At 39.4% G+C, this 24,175-nt stretch overlaps 1 protein-coding gene across 1 annotated transcript in view; it reads right to left on the reverse strand.

The window, feature by feature from the left end:
* Window positions 1-24,175, reverse strand: part of THSD7B (thrombospondin type 1 domain containing 7B) — a 271,583-nt gene that overhangs the window by 59,769 nt on the left and 187,639 nt on the right. Inside the window, exon 14 of the mRNA XM_030454359.1 lies at window positions 22,401-22,579. Within this exon, the coding sequence (XP_030310219.1) occupies window positions 22,401-22,579 (179 nt within the window). The remainder of the gene's footprint in view (window positions 1-22,400; window positions 22,580-24,175) is intronic.

Here is a 24,175-nt window from a genome sequence, read left to right on the forward strand (position 1 = left end):
GTACTTCGTATGCTACGCAGGTACATTTGGATTCCAGGCTTCCTGAATCTGAACTTGTTTCCTGATTTTGATGCTTCTACTTGTGCTTTCTGGTTCATATCCCACTGTACTTTTTACTGCAGTTATTGCAGTAGCTCCTTTTAACAGTTTTTAGTCTTTCAGCTCTGATTTATTTATGAGCAACTTCCTTTTTAATTAAAGTTCTTAAAACTTGCTGCCAAGGACTTTGAAATTTGAGGATTTGATTTAAGCTACCAGAAAAAGGCATTTATGATCATGGTGAGATCCCAGTTCCTTCTTTTCAATACCAAAGCACAATTATATCTCTGTAATGGTTATGCTGAATATTAAAGGGAACAATTATTATGGGGCATTTGAATGACCCGAACATTAAAAAACCTGAAAGCATTAATCATAATTCCTTCACTGTATTAAAACATCACACGAGTAGAGCAGGAGCTGCTGCACTAAAGCAATAGTCATTAATCAGTATTTAAAATAAGACTGTTGCCAAATTATCTCTCAGGCTTAATTTCCTTGAACAGTATCATCCCACAGAGAGAAGTCGGGACACTAAGCTGACATATTACAGCTCTCCAAGAGATTACTGCACCACTGGCTATTGCTCACCTGCATTACTGGCCCCTGCAACACTGGGAGAGCCCCTCCTCCAGCTTATGGGGGTGAAAATGTCAAATTGAGTACCCATCTGTCTGCTAAACCAGCCAAAGGCTGCTCAGTAATGTAGGCAAAATGGAACGAGTCATTTTCTCCAAATTCTACAGGCTGCAAATTTGGATTCGGTGGCAGCAGCAGAGCTGGATCCAAGAGAGGACACAGAGGACTGACAGCAGCCAGGAAGAGTTTCAGGAGGCAAGGGTGGAAGGGGAATCACTGGGGTTTAGAGGCCACTGAATTTGGGCTCCATGAACCTCTGGCAGCCCGGGGAATGTCAATCCTGGCTCTTTGAGGAGCCTCTCCTGCCCAACCCTTATGGAACAGTCCCAGTTCCCACTTCCTTGGGCACAGGAATCCCCTCTGCAGAATGCTGGCAACAGAGCCCTCACCTATGTCTGCAGTTGGTCTGAGTTTTTGCTGCTCCCCATCCCAATCAACAGCCTGGCAAGAAAATACTTATGGAAAAAAAAAAAAATGGCCAGTAATCTAATCACTTAAGAAAAGCTTCACTGAGAGCATATGGCTGTGCCACAGCTCTGCAGCAGGCTGGGTCTCTGAAATCAGGAGTGAAGTGCCAGTAGCAAATGTTTTCCCACCTGTTGGTGATGCTGAACTTCTTTCCCGCTTCCTCCTTCTAGCTGGAAGTGTTCCCTGCAGAGGTACTTCCATCTGCAAAGGCAGAATCCATGCATCCCTGCCTGCCAGAGCACATTCCAGTATGGGAACACCAAGCAGACCCAAGCTGCCATCCAAAATTGCTGTCCCAGGCTGGCCAGACAGGCAAGAACATGTGTGCTACAAACCACCCAGACATCATGCTCCTGCCAAAGCACATCACTGGTGGGCTCTGTTTGTATGATGTTAAAAGCCTCAGATCCAAGCCAGGAACAAAAATAAGATGGTCTCTAATCTAGAGATGGCACATACTATTTCAAATATGTATTGTGCTGAGGAATAAACCATACAGAGAACAGGAGTTAGCTGTCTCTTTGCTATGTCTTTCATAAGTTTGCTCCCTCCACTTATCCTCCTTTTTATGGGGCACAGGAGAGCTATCCCTCAGCCTGCCTGCTTTTCCTTCTACCTTTCTTTTCCATGGCTAATTTTATCTCCCCCATGGCTTCAACTTCCATTTTCAACTAGCACTTACAATGTCATATCTCAAGTGTTCCCCTCCAGCCAACACATCATTTAAGCCCATCTCATTCTCACTGGGGCTGTCCCCATCTCACTCTCTCAATGACACCAGGGAGAGACACTCATGTCTGAACTTCTGTTATACCTTTCTTTATGCTGCCCCTCTGGAATGCTTAACTGGAATTAATATGAAATACTGATCTCCTTCCCAGTTTTCAGTACTTTCTCACAATCCACTCCTGCTCGAAGCCACACTGCTTCCTAAAACCAGCCAGACGTGACACCTAGGTTACATGGCTCTGAGTAACACTGGCTGTGTTTTATTGTACTTATTCTTTAAAAAAATAACACTGCAAAAATAGCCTCCCCATCCCATTATGTCCACTGTTAACCTACATGGCCAAACAATCTCAGCACAACCACGCTTTTTATTGCTCTTTGATCCTTTCCCATTCATTGGTGATTTTTTTTTTTTTACATTAGGTTCCATACTGATAGGCAACACTTTCAAAGTCTTCTGTGTATATACAGCAACTGCATCACTGAAGCATTACCATAAAACTGATAAGAGTGCTAAGAGCAAGCTGGTTCCCCTGCCTTAATCCATTTACCCTTTGTGCCTTCCAATAGTCAAAATAAAGGTATGTCCATGGGGCACAGCAAAGAAACAAATTTACATACTGCAATAGTTACAACTGCAATTGCTTAAGGATAATTTAGCCTATTATCCCCTTCTGTGGTATGTTGATGGGTTTGGGCTGATGGGTCTGGTAAAAGCTGATGCAAGGGAAAAAAAAAAAAAGTATTTTATGTGACAAACAGAACAATGCTGCACTAATTTAGAAGAGTCACAAAGAATAAAAAGAATTGCAAATTACAAAGAGAAAGAGAATGCAGTTGTTCAGGGGATTTGGATACTTGTGATATTTGCAGCAGCACCAAAACAATGATTTTTTTACATAAAGCTGTCTGCATGGTATAAACGACCACAGTTTCAGCCCAGGGCACCATGCAAATAATGAACCCAATCTGACAGTCATTACTTAGTCTTCACACTCATTAGTTTTTTTATCTAAATCAGTCTGATCTGATCGGATTTTTTTTCATCTGTTGATTAGATAAGGATCTGAATGCACCAGAATATCTCTAATACTCACATAAGCAGCATTACAACACACTGAGTCTCTACTGGAGAAAATACACATTTTCCTCTGAAACTGCCTTTTACCTGCTGCTTAAAGGAGAAATCAAAATGCCCTTAAGATGAGGAATAAAAGGCATCTAACTCCTTGGTAGCACACCTCTAGTTTAGAAAGCACCTTCCTAACTGTGGTCTCTCCTATTTCAAACTTCTCTTCCCTCCTGAAGCATTCCCTCCAGGAATGTCACTGCTACTTAGCAGCAAAGCTCTGGATGGCTAAAATTTAGTGTCCTTACTGAAAAGCCTCTTCCATACCAAATGCCTGGACTTCCTAAGAAGAAGCTGAGGTAGAAGCCAAGAGGTGAAACAAATATGCAGTCAGGACCATGGTGCAGTTGCAGAGAACTTGCCATTTAAATGTATCTGAGACAAGCAAGTAAAGACAGAAAAGAGACACTGCCACTGATGTTGTCCATTTGAACTACTTTGTGGCCACATATTTATTCCCAAGAGTCTGTCAAGCCTGACCTTTAAAGGATAAGCAGCCTGGGGGCTAAGTGGGAAAAAAATGACAGTGGTATTTTACAATAGGGAAAAAAAAATAAAGAAAAAAAAGGGGGTTTTCCTAGATTTGCACTATTTAGCAATGAAGACCTTTTTGAAAACTGTTCATGTGGGTCTTTGTATTAATCATCTTTGACCTCACAGCCAGCATCCCAAAGCTGAACGGATGCAGAGAACAAACAGGACAAGCCAATGGCTAAAAGCTCTTCTTAAACTTACCCAAGCTATCTGTTAGAAATCCATATTATTTTTATATTTGCTTGCTAGAAACTTTGCTCAGTAATAGCGTCCAGGCCATGAACTTGTAAAGTTTATTATTCCATAGTACCTCTAGGAAAGATTTTCTTATTTTCTCAATGATCTCCTGGCCAGCATCATGTACTCTTATTTATTTTTCATGTGAACAAATATTAATGGATTTTATGTAATTACAAGCTGAAAACACTACTCATCAAACAGAAATTGCCAACACCTCTGCATTTCCCATGATGATACTTGCAGCTGAATTCTTAAACTTATGTTTAATTTAAGGCTAAAGAGTAGCAAGGTTGAACATGGTGTATAAAGAACTGCAGGAAAAAACCTATGGCCAAAGGGTACAACCAACCAGCCAGAGGAGGCACCTTCAGCTTCTACAAACCTGCCCATTCAGTGAAACCAAACTGACCTGCTCTACTGATTTCTGCCCATTTCAACAGGATTTAAGTCATCTCAGTATCTTATATGTGGATTTTGTCCAAAATAAATAAGTACACACTGTACTTTTAACATAGCTATTTTTTTTTTTTTTTGGCTATTTTTTCTTTGTATATCCATGTACATCCTGATACCCACACACATCTTAAGTCAAAATTTGTATTAAAAGTTGTGTTACTGCAAAGTCTGAACTCTTCCAGCACATTACAAGTCATGCATCAGGAAGTAAACACAAAGATTTGCATTGCCTTCAGAACAGCAGCACAGTACAGCTCTGCAAGGCTTTAAGCAAGATAACACTTTGCTAGCTTAAGTTTCTTCTTACAGACATATAAATCAGAAAAGGGACTTATCTCAAGTCAGGAGATTCACCAGAGTGAGAGGCAAGCCAGATCCAGTGAATTAAATTATTGAGAAAGTTTATCATAACCAGAGTGAAATTATCTGGGAACCAGACAGTGACACTGTGATGGTTCCATTGCGTTGATGTTAGCATGAAACACACCACAGACCCCCAGAGTTGGATTTTAATATAAATGCAGTGTTATTTAACATGACTTCTCATTTGTTGGAGAACAATTGCTTCTAATAATAATATTACAACCAGATATTCCCCAAAGCAGTCACTGACAGGTTAATTCTGCCACTGAAACAAGGAGGTGACACCATCCCTGATTTCTTTTTGATACATAAAAAGGAATAAAAGAACCGGTTATAAAAATAAATGGGGAATATGTAATTAGATGCCAATTCCAGATTAAAGTATTCACCGACATTTGCAGAACCCTGAGAAAAGGCAGGCTGGCATTTTCAGTAACAGGGTTTGGCTTCCAAAGGGCAATGTTTGCACAGTGAGGGAACCAGCTGGTAAGTCACTAATCACAAGGTTGAAAGCTCTGCCTGGGGAAGGAGACCAGAGTTGTTCAAGTCAGAAAACCCAATGCTTCCAGGGATCCAAATCTCAAGAAGGAAAAAAAAAAAACCACCCAAAAAACTCAGAGGTTATGTGCCTGGTCATCACTTGTCAAGCAGATCAACAGGCACAACAAGGGAATAAAAGAGTTCAGATGGAGATGAAGAAAGCATCACTGAGAAGCCCAACCTTAGAGCTTGGGAAAGGCTGAGGAGGAGGCAATAAGTGGCAAGTCCCCAAGCCCAGCAAAAAGAGCTGTTTCAGAAGCTATTAAAACAAGCAGCAAAAGGTTCATTTGCTATATGAGGGGATAATCTGCCAAGAAAAGGAGCTACTACACTATGAGGCTGAATTACCAATTAAAGATGGTACCAAATTACATTAATACATGCTCCAATTGTCAGTGTGGTCACTGATGGTGATAAGCACATGGAAACTATCATGGTCAGGATAAACACCTATTTCCAAAAGTCCAAAATGAGGAACTAAGTAATTTCCACCCAGAACAGTGCAAGAACTGGCATAGGAAGTTTCACATGGGGTAGGAAGTTTAAATAAATTCAAGCAAGACAAGAATGGTACCGTACAATCAGAAATAATAAATGTCACATCTATATTTAAAGAGGGGGAAAAAAATTATCAGAGCAACTGAAAAAAAAGCCCTTTCTTCTAAGCTCAGCAGCAGCTGAGCAGGTTGAGAAAGTTTTTTAAGGAAAGAAAAATCAAAGCCCATGAAGCTAAGAGAATTTGGGGGAAAACACCACATGGGCTCAGCACAGGGAAGGCACAGAAATCTGACATCTTAGAAAAAGCAAACTTGCTTTCCAGACGAAGGAAATGAAATAAATCTCAGCTGTCTGATTTTGGGAAAGCTTTAACATCGTGTCACCTGAGAAGTTATTAGTTAAATTGAAGATGAGGGATTAACATAAAAGTTTTAAATTGGCCTGAAACTGCTAAAAGTAGGACAGTAATGGCAACATTAAATGGGGAATGTCAGGCTGGAGAGAAGCCATTAGCATCACTGCTGAAGGACTGGTCTTAGAGCCAGTCTTGGTTAATATTTCACCAATTATACTGGCACATGAATAGGTCCTGTTAAAAATTTTACTGAAGACAGAAGCTAAATGACATCTTTATGCTGACAGAGTTGGGATGGTGTGGAGCAGGAACCACATGGCACCTGGATCAGAGCCCCAGAGAGGTTGCAGCTCAGTAATGAAGAGTGTGGGTCAGGTAGATGGGAGATTAAAAAAAGAAATCAGCCTTGGGAAAGTACCGGAGGGGTAGAGGGGGGGAAATCACAGGATGAAACACTATGTAATTTGGCTGAGAAATAAACCAGAAGAAAATGCAATCCAGGAAGCTATTATGTTAGAATTTCCCTGCAAGACAGGATACAATTAGTGGTGTTTTACAAAGCCCCACTAAGACTGGTGCAGGGTGTACAAATCCAGACACTTAAGTTTCCCAAATTCAAGCTGAAACAAATGCAGAAGAGGAAATATCAGGGTGATTGTGAGAATGAAGCTCCCATCTTGCAAGGAGAGGCTAAAAGGGTTTGGTTTGTCTGGGAACTGAAAGCTGTGGGGTATGGCTCCCTTATCATTAAAAAGAGATGTTTTCTTCCTATGAAGTCTGCAGGGCAACAAAATACCAGAGAGCAAAGCTTTTAGTACTAATGGAAACCAGCAAAAATGAGACCAAAAATAATATCCATTCAGTCAGGCTGGGAATGACAAAGTTTTTCAACAGGAGAGGACAGGCCAGGATGTTCTCTGGAGTAATACAGAGTTTGATAATGTTTACAACTGGCCAATGCAGCTGATGAGCAATTTCTGGGGCTGCACCAGAGAAATGAGTTCAGTGAAAACACCACGAGCATCCCACATGTGAAACTGGAAACACTGGAGGTGATGTGATACCTGCTCCCCTTCCCATACCTCCTCCCCTCCCATAGGTCACTACCCATAAACTGTCTTGCAAACCTTAAATTAGCATTTAAACCCTAAAAGGATTGAGCCAAACAGACAATTATCTTGATGAAACCTTGAATTAAATGCAAATTAAATCCGAGACCACTGAAAGTTTGATCTTTCACTAGAAGTAGGGAATGAATTGTTTGTAATTAGTGGCTGTTAACTGGGTTTAGGTCATTCTGGGGTATCAAAGAAAAGATAAATTGACTTAAGCAATTACTAATGCAAAGCTATTAAGATAAACTCCTGGTTTTTACAGCTTGCTACAAAATGTAATTGAATAAACCAAACTAACAAACTTGTTCTCAGTACAAGCCTCTAGATTGAAACATTATTTTTTTTTCCCATCAGTGCTGAGAACTTCAGTTTAGGAACCAAGCCAGCCTGGCGTGGGAAGCACCACAAAAGTGCCCCATTGTGGCTTCCATCCAAACCATGAAGAGTTTTCATCTCTTGAATCTAATGGAAAGAAGAAAAAGCCTATTACTTAATGGAAGAATTTACTTCCTACCGTATTAGGAAGGACGGGTTACTTTTCACAATTTGTTTACCCTTGTACACATCAAATGTAATAATAAAAGCCAGCAACAGTTTCACACAGTAAAATTGAAAAGCTGATGTCCTCCCTAAGCAAAGTGTAACTGTAGACACACTGCAAGTTATGCAACACAATTAAAATGAAATAAAACCAAATGGGTTTTTTCCACAAAACTTCAGGGAGGGGCAGTACTACAAATGAAGCTACAATTTAAACTGATGAAACATAAAGCAGAGACCTCTGGCAATGGTTTTACTTTACTTTAAATAGAATTATGTTATCTCAGGTCATTCTGGCTTCACCTGGTTCTGGTGTAATTCATTCCTAGGATTCATTCCAATCCAGAAAGCATTTTACATTTGTGTGACTTTGAGATATCCTTCAAACTTTTGTATTTTTCCCTTTGTAACACACAAAACCTTTTTTAAGAAACAAATGTTCCCTATCCCACCATTTAGAAGATGCTCCAATAGTGTTGCAAATGCTATTGGACACATTTCAGGGAAGCATGTGGAGACTGATTGTTCCTTTCATTATTAACTCCATTGATAAACACAGATTTGAGCCAAAAAAATTATCTTTTCCATTTTTAGAGTCAAACTTCATCTGTTACCCATTCTGTCAATTAGATCACAATCCAGCAAAGATATGCAAACTTCTGGTATATGAAATGTCTGACTATTCTACAGGGAGGCCACTTTGTAGGGCTTTGCATACAACTTGGATCAAAGGTCTCACCTTCCCTGAATAGACAGAGAAAAAAGGAATATGTTGTGTAAATTAATACTATTTTCTAAAAAGCAGAGCCAATTCTGGGTCACTTAAAAGTTAATTGAAATTTGGCCTTATTTAATTAAATGACAAGAGTTAGGCCAGGGACTATAGGGATACCATTTGGTTAGAATAACACAGTAGTTAGGAAAAAAAAAAAAACCTAGCTGGAAGACAGGAGATAAAAGTGGTGTTTGCATCTGCTGTAACACAAGATGCCTCAGATTTATCAGCAGGCTCCAGAAGTGCAGAGCTGCCCTAAGCTCTTGGGGCAGCACAGGGCACCAGGAGTGCCTGGCCCCCCTGTCACCAAGTGCCCACCAAGCACAGACACAGGTCATTTATTCTGAATTACAGGGAGAAATTAGAAATGAGCCACTTAGAGCCTGGATCCTCACAGGAGCTTCTCACCATTAAGTTTGAAGTGCAGTCTGAGAGGGAGCTGCAAGGAGAATTCCTGACTGATGCTGCTGGACATGAAGGTGAAGTCACTCCCTGGGTCATCAGAAACTGAAAGAAGAGCATCTCACCCTTGGTTTAAACACAGATCCAAGACAAACCTCAACACCTGTCAGGCACTGATTGCTCTTTTGATTTGACTACAAAGGAATTTGCATCCCTGTGTGTGGAAGTCTGAAAGCAAAATCTGAAGAGATAACAAATTCTGTGATATTTGTATTGTATAATAACATCTGAGTCTGGTATCAGCAAAATAAATCATAGAATGGGGCATTTTTAAGGCCAGGCTGGAGGAAGCCTTGTGCAATCTGGTCTAGTGGGAGGTGTCCCTGCCCACACAGGGGGGTTGGATCTTGATGATCTTCAAGGTTCCTTCCAACCCAAAACATTCTGTGATTCTATGAAATCAGGTGTCTGGAACCAGCACTGCAAGGACTCTCATAGCCTCAGATGTGGTGGGACCTGTTAGAAAAGGTTATTACAGTTTTTCTTTAAAAACCCTACAGCATACAAAGTAAAGCAAATCTCCATAAAATGAACATTTCAGTCCCAGACAAGGAAACATTTTAGTGGTATCTGAAGGATTTAAGAAATAATCTGTGCTACCTTCCCTCACCAAGCCTCTGGGTACCGTGGGATGCTACATCACTGAGAGAGTGAAAGAAAGGAAATGAAGCTAAAAACATGTTTATTCTTCCTCTAGCTGGGATTAATTTCTGAGGTAAGCAAGCAGATATGACCCAACTACAACTTGTACCTAGAAGTTGCTGTGTGATTAGTACCTATGCTGAAAATGCTGGTGTTTGCATACAGCTCCTGAGAGGATATTTATTATGCAGAAATGGAGACAGGAGAACACTGATGAAAATCTGGGAGTCATTTATCAAACACTGACCTGAAATGAATATTAAGAAAAACCTCTTTTATATGCAAATGTTTAATCTGATCACATTTAATCATCACTTTTTTTTTTCCTCAGGACTGATGAATTGTGTACATACTGGGCACTGTAAGATACAATCTTCCCTATCTCATTCTCAAAAAAACAGTTGTTTTGTCAATGGCTGCTCTGGGAACACATAGAATAGAAAATTAATCTCTTCTTCTTCTCTTACTCACCTGTGAGACTATCCATAAAGCTATTTTGTCTGCCCACCTGCTGATCACTCGAGTAATATCTGCTTTACATGGACCCAGTGCTTCCATTCTCTCAACAAGACAAACTCAAAGTACAGTTGATTTCTCCAATGGATTTTCTAATTAATATCTATTGCTACAGTACTCACCAACGCTTGTGTTCCAACAAATATAAATCTGTTTATTTACTATCCAACTTTATAACCTGCTACTAGCTGGGGAAAAGCAACATGAAAGAAAACCATCACTGCCCATGACTTTAGAACATCCTGCAGCCCCTCTCTGACTGCCCAGAGGAGACAAATCCCCCATCCTCTAGCAGCATTAACAAGATCTGAGACTTATTAAAATTCAAAATGATTGCATTCTGTAAATCAGACTCTTAACAGCACTACAAGCTGAATCAAAAGAAGATTTAAAGGGCTGGTTTGTTATACTATAGTTTTATCAAAACATTAACAAAAATTAATACCCTTGGGCCTGACATAGGACACAGATTTACATCACAACTTGGATTTAAAATTTGGATTTAAAGCTAGGATTCAACTTCTCAAAGAGCACACCGACTAGAAGGTGGATAAAAATTTGGCATGCATGTTTTGATCCCTAGTTACAAAGGAGTAACTCCTCAATAACTGGATTAATAGCAGCAAAGATAGGACCACTTAGCTGTCAGAAGAACAATTTACAAATATATTTATATGTTCCAGATGGCCACTTGAGAGTACACTGAATTTAAATTAAAGCAACAGATTGGATTTCCTTGAAGCCATTTTGAAAATTGGAACACTTATAAAGGGCCATATGTTGGGTTTGGTGACCCCTAAGCATTCCACCAAACCCAAAATCAATGGAGATGCAGCAGGAAAGTGCAGTCACTGCAGCAGCATCACCTGAAAGCATGGACTGAGGAGCAGAGGTCTTCTTATAACCTGATGGCTCAGTGAAAAACCTGAACTCTCTTTTAAACAGAACACTGCATAACAGCAACAACAAATGCATATTCATTATTTTCACCAGTTAAATTCATATATAACAAGGCATTCTAAAACTGGCATACAACCGAGACTTCATTACTTTTCAAAGTCCTTACTATTTTTCAGTATTACCCGTTTTACTCAGATTCTTCAGAAAAAGAATCATAATATTTTTCAGCCTGTACTTAATTAGAAAGTCCATGAACCTGCTAAAGTCACACAAAAAAGGGAAAATATTTCTCATCTTAGTAAAATCATAATTCAAAATGAACTTGTAAGAGCATAAAGGACACCTAAATTTAATAAATATTGGACTAAATTTTGAATGTAGACTGGCCAGCAGAGCTGATATAGTATTTGGTTTAATTAATTGTCAAATTTCATACTAATTAATAATAATTTTCCAGTTCTCAGACTTCTGCAGAATAGCTGGGACAAAAGTCTTTCTGACCATCAGAAAGACATAGACAGTTTTTAAGTAATGTGGCATGGCACACTTAAATTGTATTACAGTATTACATTTTCACCAAGTAAAAAGGCATTTTATAACTTTTATTAATTTTTCTAAAACATTACTTTAAGTAAAGCAGTTTAAAAAAAATGAGTAACAGATTTTAGGCTCAGAAACAACTAAGACTGTTGAGTCACAGTAACTGAAGTTACTTACAAAGATATTTAGGAAATCCAAAACTTAAAATTAAGGTTAAGGGAGGCTGAGCAGTTTGCAGTGTTGACACCTTGCAGGGAGCAGAGGAAGAACCCCGGGGAATTCAAACACACAATTGAGAGCTGGGACTCATTCATCCCACCAAAAATTCCCAAGAAACATAAATGAAATCACAGCAAAGCTGAACAAACCAACAGAGGGCAGCTGACTCACAGGTATATGAAATTCTTATTCCTCCAGAAACTCATGGCAAAAACTCCTTGCCCTCAGTGTAATCCAAAGTGACAGCAAATGTTTGTACCTGCAGTCTGTAATGCCAGGATTGGACAAAGCTTTGCTAGGAGAAATAGCATATGGCTTCAGATAAAAGAGAGGATATTTAAGAAATGGAGATAAACCTTTCCAAGTTCAAACCAGATGAGTGCTCTGAAACACCAAAGTCAAAACTGCTCAGATAAAATTTTTCAAATTTTGCAGGAATTCTCAAGCTTGGCACCTTTGCTATCACTGCAGAACTTGAAGTTTGCATAGTACATTTATTCTTAAATAGTTACTTGTATGGAGAGGAATATGATTGTTATAATGAATGATGGTTATGACCTTAATTAAGGAAAAAAACACAACAGTAACCCACCAACTATAAAAAACCCAAACATTAAAACTGATTGTTCTAATGTTTTGACAACAGCATGTGGTTCAATATTAGAGCCAAATTAATTCTCCACTGAAACGTAAACAGCCACTTTAAGTCTGCTTTTTAAATTATTAAAGTGTAGCTAACATCTGTTTACTGGGAAACCACAAATGAGTCTCATCCCTTTTAAAATTAATCTGAAAGTCTAACAAACACAGAGACTATATTTGTCATCAAACTATAATCAATGTTGGGTAAACTTCATTAAGTTTATGTTTAATTATCTCTGGTTCTGTGTTTGGACCAAAGTTGATCTGAAACACCTGAGACATCACTGTGAGCCACATCTGTCCATGAATCTGAGGGCAAAAAAATGCACCCTTCATAAAAAGATGCAAGTTTCCCAGTTAAGTTGCAGTAAGGGAAACAGCTGACTCAAAAATAATATAAATTATAGACAGATTAAAAGCCCTCATAACTTTTAATTAAGCAATAAATCACAACAGACTACACAGGGCTGCTGATTTATGAACTCCTCAAGTGAGAAGCAGTAAATAAAATAAGGTGGGACAGAATATACATCTTATTGGAGAAGAGGAATCTATCCTTTGGCATTTCATTCATACATAAAAATCAGGTTTAGGGTTTTTTCCTGGTGGCTATACCCTGCAACACACTTATTTATAACACAAAGGCTCATCACAATCTATAGGTAATGAAGAAGGATTAGCTGAACTTCTGCAAATCCATATCTGCAAGTCTTTTCTTGGTGTCTCTGCTAAAGCAGGGACTTCAGGAGGCAGGGACAGCCTCAGACAGCTCTACAGTGGAGAATGGTTCAATTTCTCCTTTTGTTCCCCAAACCTGCACGTGACTACAATGAATTTCAGCTTTTGGAAAACAGCCCTTGCAGCCAACTGACCTCCTTGACATGGGGGATGCATTTGACAACTTCTCAGAAAGCTGTAATTGGGCCTCAGAATCCAAAAATCTCAAAGTAGTTCATATTCCAGCTAGCAATCTCATAATGCTGAGGATCCTGGTGCTGTCACCTAAACAAGATGCAAAATTCATGTATTCAACTCGTAGTTCAAAGGCAGACATTTAGCTGGTGGCAAATCCAGCACAATCCTTCCAGTCATGTGAGGAGAGATCAAGAGGAATGCAGAAGGTCATTTTCACTTTTATTCTGCTGTCTTGAAGGAGGAAACCAATTAAACAACCCAAAAAGAGAATAAAATCGATTCCTGAATCTATCAATCAGCTACAGAGCATAAAACAAAGCAAGCTGAACAAATGCTATGGGTATAATTTCTGGGAAATGGTCACAAGAAACATCTGCACCAGAAAAAAATATTAACACTTGTTAAGTATTAATCAATCATAACTGCTGCAGGAGGAACAACACAGCAATATTAAATACTTCCAAAAGGCAAGACCAGGCTTATTTTAAGGACCATAATGCAAGAGGTACCTTGATAGCTCTGACAGAGTATCTGACAGGGTAATTCTCATAGCATAGATCTTCATGTCCATCCTCCCTGCTGGAAAAGCAACTCCATTTCCAATTATTCTCTCTCATTCATAAAGGAATGTCAGAAAGTAGGAAATTTCTGCTCTGAATGCTCAGGATATGTTCACAGCATGCAGGCAAGCCAGAAAACCTTGAAGAAACTTCATTCCTCTAAGAATAAAGCCAACCACCTGAATGTGGTCAACTTTACTCTGAGGGCACAGAGAATGTACTAGATATGCACAAGTAAATTCAATCTTTCTAAAAGACACTATTTTCCACTGGAAAACAAAAATTAAAAGTGACCAAAATCCTAATAACCAAGCTGGTGCATACCTAGCAGAGTCAACACAGCAAACCTCAGTATAGATGAGACAGAAAGGCATTCAGTGGACCAAAGAGTGTATGAAATAGTCTTGCTGTGCAGAGGGAACTCACTTTACTGCAATTTTTCCAAATCAGAGCTGGGGGCAGATTGTCACAACATCCTTTCTTAATGCTGCTTCCTGGAATAACCTCACATTGCTTTCTGACAGCAGTAGGTGCTAAATTGGGCCAATACCAGCACCTAATTTACCAAGCAAATCCAACTCAACCCAGCCCAATCCACCCTTCCCACAGGCTGGATGCTCAGATCACACACACCAGCTCCCTAGATTGGACAGAGCTGGGCTGCCTTCTGCTGAATGTGCTCCTGTTGAACATCTTGCTGCTGTCTTGTTGGATTCACACTTCAGAAAGTTTTGAAATCAGGTGACATGTTCTACAGAACTACAAATTACTGTAATTAACTTCATTGCTTGACTTAGACTCTATTTCAAAAGAAATCTTCACATCTTCTATAATAGCAAACACTGTTTTGTAATCAAAACCATCATATTTTGGAAACTAATTTTGTACAGAAAAAAATTATAAAAGACAGTACAGAGAAGGAAAATGTGTCAAAACCTCCACTTAGCTTGCCAAGAGCAAAAGGGATGCTTCTGTGTAATTCACTGTTTCTGAAAACTGTCACATGCAATAAAATGCATGATGCCAAGTAGCAGTTTTTCACATCTTCTACCATATGAAAAGGTGAAGACATGCCAAATCTTCTTACTCTGAATACTATGGGGCTTGTTCCAATTAGAACAGAAGCTAGGTCCTAATTTTAACTGTTATGAAACATTTCCCCTTTCGACGCTCCTGAGAACAAATTGCACTGCGAAACTTTCCACAAAAGAAATAGAAAACTTTCTAAAAGGGAAGAAGGAGAGGAAAAAATACCCAAGATTAAATGTGCTGCCAAAGAATAACCAAGGCATCAATCCTCTGTGTTCTCCTGCTCCTAAGACAAAGACAAGCAAGAGTAAGTTCAGTCTCGGTGTTAGACGCTGTCACGCTGATTTATGACACCCAGCGTACGCTGGGCCTCCAACATGACACATTATCCACCAGAGATTCAGCACAAACCAAACTTCTTTCCTTACAAAACATTGCCCAAACCAATTTAACTTCAGCTTCTCAGGTGAAATGCTAATACTTTCTTCACTGGGCTACCCAGCTGTCTCCCATCTAACTCCCTCTCCTCTGCAGAGAAATAAACAGGACAAGGCGGTGTTGGTAGAACTCCTCTTGCCCTGTGTTTTGCTGTATTCTATCATATTAAACAACATTTTTTTTCAACAGCAAACATAGGAACTGTATTTGAATCAGAAATAATTATGGGTACGTTTTCAGTATCAGAGATGCAAACCTATCACTTTATTTTACAGCAAAACTCCTGCTTTGATACCTCTTTCGTGAAGAGCTTGATGGGGGCTGTAAAAGGCATAAAAACAGAGTTTAAACAGTTAGCACATGGCTGGTAATTTTTGTGAATCCAGAGTAATTCTGGGAAGGAGTCAGGCACTTCGAGTTATTTAATTTCACAAAGTGCAAATGGATTGTCACAATTGCAGAAAGCACCATTACACCACATAGTAGTATGTGATATTATTACAGAGATGTTAAAGGAGCTATAGAGAAAAAAAAAAAAAAAGTAAAGTAAAAAATACTTGTTTCTTTGTTTTGTAAGGAGCTTTTGTAGAGCTTTTAATGAGTAGCAATGGAGAAAATATATTTAAATGGCTCTTTATTCAACAGAGAACCTGCAGGAGAAATGAGAATGAAGTGTGGATGGCTACTGAAGCTGATGACAAGATTACTGTATGCTGGGAATTACATTACAGGCTACAGAGTTGTGATCCTGAAGGACAGCCTGGGGAACAGCTGTACTTTCCTTAGGAAGAGAAGCAGTTCCCACCCACATGGTGAACTCTCCAGACACTGACTTTGGAAAGATTTGGCTCACTACTTTTTCTCATTTAAAAAACTAAATTACTATTTGGTATCAGAAGTTTCAGTCAGAGCAAGAAAAGTGTAATAAAACCAGGAGGTTCTCAGTATTTTGTGACACTGAAAATTCTCCCAGATTAGTGTAGCAGGCAAAAAAAAAAAAACAACCAAACAAAAAAAAACAAACCAAAAAAAACACCTTGTCATTCTTGTGCTACTGTAAAAACTCACTAGAAGCTGATGGTCAAATGTGTTCCATGTGTTCAGCCTTTTAAGGCTGACTGGGAGGAAATCAGATCTTCTGTAGGCAAAACCAAGATTAAGGACAGGATTTTTTTTTCCAGAAGTTGCACAAAAAGCAAATGAGTATTGATAAATAGAAGCCAGAGGAAAAGGCAGGTCAGCCACGTCCTTGCATGCCACAGAAAGGGATTTTACACAGTTGGTGTGACTGATGCAGCAGCACTGGATCAGGAATAAATTCCTAGAAGCTGAAGAGCAAGAGATTTGATGAGTGCCTTGAAGAAGTTCAGTGACTTTTCTGACAATTAGAAATCTATATTATAAAAGATGTGATTTATGCAGGAGATTTGCTATTATCTATAATACTTTATAAACAATATTCTTGAAGACAAATTACTGCCCTGTACTCAGCGCTGGTGAGGCCACAGCTCGAGTCCTGTGTCCAGTTCTGGGCCCCTCAGTTCAGGAAGGATATCGAGGTCCTGGAGCAGGTCCAAAGGAGGGCAACCAGGCTGGTGAAGGGACTCCAGCACAGATCCTATGAGGAGAGGCTGAGGGAGCTGGGGGTGTTCAGCCTGGAGAAGAGGAGGCTCAGAGGAGACCTCATCACTCTCTACAACTCCCTGAAAGGAGGTTGGAGCCAGGGGGGGGTTGGTCCCTTTTCCCAGGCAACTCTCAGCAAGACAAGAGGGCAGGGTCTCAAGTTGTGCCAGGGGAAGTTTAGGTTGGATATTAGAAAGAATTTCTTTACGGAGAGGGCGATCAGACATTGGAATGGGCTGCCCAGGGAAGTAGTGGCTTCTCCATCCCTGGAGATATTTAAAAAGAGACTGGATGTGGCACTCAGTGCCATGGGCTGGGAACTGCAGCAGTAGTGGATCAAGGGTTGGACTTGATGATCTCTGAGGTCCCTTCCAACCCTGCCAGTTCTATGATTCTATGATACTGAGAGGTAAAGGCTGCATCCAGGGACTGGATGTGAGCTAATTTAGTGACAGCAATGAAAGACAGTTCTTAAAATGCTTCATATAAAGCACACACACATACTTATGTAAGCATGTTTAAAAATATATTTAGGCAAGGGAAAAGCAGTATAGCAAAACAAAGCATGAAAATAAGCTACAGTCAGACTCACTTTTATTAAGAGAATAAATATTTTAATAATTCACTGTCTGATAGGATACAGGGATAAATGAAAAAGGTTGCTAATACTATGTGTCAGCAAGTAAGGACAGAAATATAACTTGACGGAAGAAAAAGAGGTGAAATACAGTAGTAACATGTTGCTTGCTCAAAAACTTTATTGTATACAAAAATATTGCTCTGAGAGCAGTTACCTACCTAAGTAAAAATAGACTTTGTTTCATTACAGTGCTTTGTGACCAACCAGCCATGCCAAGGTCCTCAGAGTTCCTCTGACACAGCTTAACAGCATTTTTGCATCGTGGAAACTTATCCAAAAGGTCAAAAATTGCCTAATAACCAGGTACTGAATGTCAGCAAGGTCAACTCTTCACTGCATACTACTGCATTGATTTACTTTGGGGATTTTTTTTTTTTTTTTCAGAATGAAAGCCTGAAAATCCCTGGAAACATCTTAACAAAAGGCTTTTCCTGAAAAGACATTTCTTAACATTGCAGGTTAGGAAAGGGGAAAGATCACACAAACATTCTGCTCTACCTCTGCCCAAGTCTCCAAACCCATTCAATCTTCTGCATTCTAATGGTGAGTTTTCAAAGGCTACAATTTTGTAAGGTTTTCACTCTTGGAAAGAAATGACACTTTTTTTTTTGGCTGATTAAAAAAAAAAGTTTTCTCTGCTGTGTAAATAGAACTTGCAGTCATTTTTGATAAAAAGGTTGCCAGAATATTCTCATGTCTTCACACCTGCATCTGATAGGATCTGTAAGTACAGCACTGTCCTCCTCTTCCCTTTGCTTAAACTTCTGTGTACAATTTCAGAAAAAAATACTTACAGCTATAGTGTACAAGCTGTCTGTATTTCTCATGCTCTAGAACAAACACCAGAAAACCCCATTAAGAATAAAATAATAATTTTAAAGAAAGGAGTAAATTTAAATTTGAAATACATTGTATTTTTTCATGTTATGCCTGCCTTTAAAAATGCTCTCGATCCTTTAAAAATGTTTGCTTGAAAAGCAGGGAATAAACTACTTGCTACAGTATTTGTCCTTTAGCAGGACTGGGTAAGAGAGGGAGGAAGGAGAAGGAAGGAAAATCTTGACAAGAATATATATTAGACCGATCAATAAAAAGATAATCCTTGGAATTCACGAGTCATTAAAGTAAGATGCATTTTTGTGTAGTAATCCTAAAAACCTATAAAAGAACATTCAAGCAATAAACCCCCATAATTCATATTTAACCTTTCATCATGTAGAACTACATATTAAATAGCTTAGCTACAGCATGCTGTGTAAGCTCATTCAAATAAGAGGAGAACTAGAAAAATGTAAATGCTACACCTCTTTTAACACACATTGCACAGCCGAGAACATCTGCCAGCTGACCCCATAATCCAATTCCCTGTTCAGAAGCATTCCTACCCTTAGATAAGAGCAGCATGGTTTCTACAAGCAATGCCCCTTTCTTTCAAGAATTGGAGCAAAACGTAGTTAGCCAACTCATCAGCAATTATCAAGCATTTTGAGGTAAAAGACAAAATTCAACACATTATATGGATCTGCATTAAAACACTGTCAACTCTTCCCCCAAAGACTGTAACTCAGTTTATAGTTTCACAGGGCAACAGCACAGAGGAAGTTTAAGGCTGAAATGACTACATCAAAACTGAGTGATTATTTCAGACTCACCAAGTGCACACAGCCCAGGTCACTTCTATCAGAAAATAAAAAAACCTGGAATGGAGACCTGGAAGGGCTCAGCATAGTCCACTGACTATAGTAAGAACAAGAAATATATAAAATCTGAATTAATTCTCCTAACTCAATGTGATTACTTCTCACATCTACTGTAAAAGGAGTGGACTGCTTGAGAAGCAGTGTGGGCAAGGCAGGGAAAGCATCTGAAGGATGCTTCAAGATGCTTCAGAAGAGCCAAAAGCTCTGTGGAATTAAGAGCATAAACCCCAAGGAATATTCTGCAGTAATAGGCTGTGTCATTATCTCTGTATAAAATTAAACTTCTAAAAAGTTCTGTCCTCAATACACCAGCTTGCTGAACTACACTGATGGAACTGGTTCTAGGACAGCCTTTTATGAAAGAGTTTATGTGGCTCAAATAATTATTTATATTCATCAAATAAATTGTTCTGAGCACACAAATTGCTCCTCTCCCTAAAGCAGCAGCTTTGCTCAGGTATCTGTATGGGAACAGCCCTCTGCAAGGAATCATGAACTTATTTAGGTTGGAAAGGACCTTTTATGATCATCGAGTCCAACCATTACATGGTGGGAAATGGTAAGAGAGAATTCCTGGAACACTGCTTCTTGTAACACTTTCTGTAATTAAATTTATGTCAAATACCTGAAAGGCTCTGAAAAAAAGAGACTTAAGGGGATCTGTCAAGAAGCCTAGAAAACACCCTTCACAAGAAGAGGGTGAAAAGATTACATGGCTTAATGAGATAAAGACACAAATTGACTGAGGACCTTAATTATAAGACACTGGAAAACAGAGGGTTCTCCAAAGTAAATGATTAAGCAATAAGAGCCAAGCTCAGAAGCAATAATTTAAAACAAATAAATAAAAATACTGGAGGAAATAATAAGGGAAATTTACCAACACCTGGAGGAGTTTATTATTGGTTCTCAGTTATCTAATGTCTTAAACAACTGTATAAAACCCAATACACCAGAGCAGCCAGTGAAAGACAGAGCAAATCTCAGCACCAAGGTAATTTAGCTTTCTCACATCTGATATCAAGCAAAAGCAAGTATTTTACTGTAGACATTTAACACATATCATATAAAAATAATTAGGATATAACATACTTATATAGAAAGAATCTCTAGAGCTTTTTTAAACACCATCCAGACCAGGAAACAGAAGACAATCTGCCTTGTAGTGGATTAATGGCATGTGTCCAGCTCAGCTAAACAGCAGCACAATCATTAATTACCTTTACTTTATATGTAGGCAACTTGCATCTTCTGCAATGTACCCAGGGCCCATGGTGAGTCTAAATCTGAGCCAGGGTTCAGTGGGTGCAGAGCAAAACTCCTTCAAAACTACTCAAAGGACTAAAAAGCATCTGGGGAGGCCATGGATAGAATGATGCACACAATATGTGCATAAAAGTGCATATCTGAGGGTATATATACATACATATGTGTATGAACACACTTATTAGCACAACAATTTCTCCTTACTCTATATAGGATCTGATGCCACCCTGTAAATCTAAATTGGAAAAAGGTAACCCATTTGTGCTCTACAACAGCTCAAAATAGTTTCTCTTTATATCCTAAAACAAACAAACAAAACCCAAAAAACCCCAAACACAACTCAAAAAAAACAACCAATCAAAAAAACACCCTGAAAAACAAAGTGCCACAAACCTAAAGGAACAGACTTTAATGCAGTTCTAAGGTGTCACTATCAGAGCCTGCAACAGAAAGCCCTCTAATGAATTCAGTGGGGTTTATACTGAGTTGTGTGCTCTTGGTACAGAGGCAAAAAAAAAAGCTCCAACTACATTTATATTAATGCCAACTGTGGCACTTGGCAAGCACCGTGCACTGATAAACCATACAAAGACATAATTTCCAATTTTAAACAATCTCTTTCCTTTAATATCTTCTGAAAGGCTTTTGAAATTAACAAATCTAATGTGTGTGGGAATAGGCAACTCTTTATAGCAGTAAGTTTACTTTTAATGGAAGTAGTCTGCTGTGTCTATGGGTAACAAGCCCCAGTATCTTTTCATTACAAAGGAGCTTATTGTAACCACACGACTTACTGTGGGATTTCATTTTGCCTCTTTGGTGATCTGTCTGATCTATTAAGAAAAGCATTGAAGTATGGACAACATACAGTTTATTGCAGTTTTATATTTTCATAGTCCCTGCTGCTTCTGTTAGGCTACTGCCTACGAATTTCAAATAGTATTAAGGAAGAAGAAAAAAAAAGTTTCTCACAGGAAAAAATAAAACAAACTGCAAAGAAAATGAGGTGAGTTCAGACTGAGGTATTAGAAGTTGTGCTGCATCCTGGGACACGACTGCTGCAGCAAGTGTTGTACAGAAAAACACCTGGATCCACCAGCTCTGGCACCTACGAGCCACTACACAAATAAATCTTTGTATGAACACAATGAAAGTCCTTCTTCACATCCCACACAGCATAGTTTTTATACATATATATTCATAACTCATATATGAAGTCCCTTCAGAGTGACTGTTTCTGTCCTATTAATTAATTTTCATGGTTGAATATCCAATAAAGGACGATCAAAATTCAATAGTACTTCATCAGTGTTAATTATGCTGAGAATGAATCAGCAAATGTAGGAAATCCGTACCAGTTTTGCAGAAGCACATACAGCATTAAGTAGAATTTGGATAGATGCTGATCTTTTTTTTAAGAGTAGTAATTTAGAGATTATTCTCCTCTGATGGGATTCTTCAGTATTGAATATACAGAGATTAATGCTCAAGAGAACTAGTGTTGTGTTGAAGGAAAATGTTGCTAAAAATAGCAATATACATTTAACAAATGCTTCTGTAGCAACCATAGTCTCAGAGAATTAATTTTTTTTTAAATATCCCTGACAACTGAGCTCTCTAATGCCTAGACGCTGTCAGGTGGGATTATTCATCAAGACCTTCCCTTGCACTGGAAGATAAAACTTTCTTCAGACAAGAAGTACAGGGTTTCAGTCACATTCTGCTGTTAGATGAGCATCTCCCCCTCCGTCCTCAAGACGTTTGAGGATTGCCCACAAATTCTGACCCAAGGTGGAGTCCCAAAGGTAACTCCTGGCAGCACTTTTGATCACAATTAAAAATACAGCAAGCACAGAGAGCTTTCTGTTGGCTCTTTAGCACTTCTCACCTGATTCTTGAGATCCAGCTTGGGGCAGGGACGACCTCCATTGTAAGGTTTCTCCTTAAGCCACTTCGATCGGACTTTCACCCCTGGTCCACAGGAAGAGCTGCAGGGGGACCAACTGGACCAATCACTCAATTTGCAATCAAACGGGCAAGGGACCGTGCAAGATTCTTCAATGTAACCTAAACCAAAAATTTAAGACAAGTTTTAATCACCAGTGAACTCCCTGAATCACTGAACCCCCATCCTACAGTGCCTCGCTGGGATCTGTGTGATTAACACAAAAGGAAAAGTTCTTGAAGAGAAGGCATTTGGAAGGTTGGTTCCACCTTCCCAACGTGAGATTATGGTATTATTTGCAAAAAACAGCAGACATTGAAACTAATTTCTACTTGGTTTAGTTCAATGTTCATTAGGAAGGCAGTGATAAAACTAATGGCACTAAAAAATGTTTCTGCTGTGAACCTGGTAGTCACCAGCAGGTGGTGGTCATCTTCCCCATGAGATTGTGGTCATAATAAACTTAGAAGAACTAAAGGTACAGCCCAATTTTGTACTCCTGTAGTATTATGCCAGCCATCTCCAGAGCTGGCACTGGCAGGGAGTCAGAGAGTCACTTCCCAGGAGAGAGAACCAGAGGATAGGAAAGGCTTCAGAGGTGTGTTCCTGGTAGCTACCACAAGATGTATGGGGGAGCTGGACCACCGTGGGTTTGGTCTTGGGAGGAGAAGCAGATGAAACCTGCTTCCCACTTACTTCTGGGAGTTCTCTTCATACATCTTTCCTACTATTTTGCCTATTCTTGGTTTCATAAATGCTATTTTAAAACTTTGCTTTAACCTTCACCTGGCTTGACACAGAATTTCTCCCAAGACCATCACCTCTTAAAATCAGAATACCAGACATTTGCAGGACAGCACCTTGCTGAATTAAAATCCCACAGGGTTTTCTCAGGGAAAAATCAAAGTTCCTCCATACAGGCACAACCCCAAAAGCTGGTTTAGGAGCTGGCATATGGGAAGAAAGATTTTTGCAGAGCCCTTCACTGGCTATGGAGCTCCAGGTGTGCAGAAAGGCCATGGAAGATGGTCCAACCCTCAGAGTCTCCAGTCTCAGGCTGTCAGTGTGGAACAGCTTCTGCACCTTCCTGCTTACCATGCTGCATAAATTCTCCTCGACTTTTGCTGTCTGCTTGTCATGTCTGTAGGTACTATTTTAATTTAAACAAAAAAGAGATTTCATGATAGACCATGAAAGTCAGCAGCTGCAAAGATCAGCTGCTATTACAGGCAGCTTTGACCCTCTGACAGCTCTGGAAATGATGGCCATGGAAATAGCTGAATTTCATCCCTACCATCTTCCTGTTGTTTCTCATTTTTATGCCCTTTCTTTCTGTTTGGTTTTCATCAGACTAACACTCCCCCCCTATCCCTTACCTACAGAATACCAAAAGCTCTTCAATTACTCTCTTATGAAGGGTTTCTCCACTCCACAAAGGGACAGTCACTGCAGCAGGGAGAAAACAAACAAAGAAAAAAAACCCCAAAGAACAGAATTCAGAAAAAAACCCTGTAGCAGCTGCCCCCAAAACCCCTGCACAGCCCCAGGCAACCAGGAAACATCAAGGCTGAGGCATGGAGATTATTGTGTCCTGAAGCTGGAATTAAAGACCTCCCATGCCCAAACCTGCTGCTAAGTCCAAAGCAGGATTGCATTACATCCAGAGCACTGACCCACCCCACAATACATTGCCTCCTTCCTGGTCTTCATGCTGAAGA

This window comes from Calypte anna, chromosome 7, assembly GCF_003957555.1.
Source record: "Calypte anna isolate BGI_N300 chromosome 7, bCalAnn1_v1.p, whole genome shotgun sequence".
NCBI classification, from domain to species: Eukaryota; Metazoa; Chordata; class Aves; order Apodiformes; family Trochilidae; genus Calypte; species Calypte anna.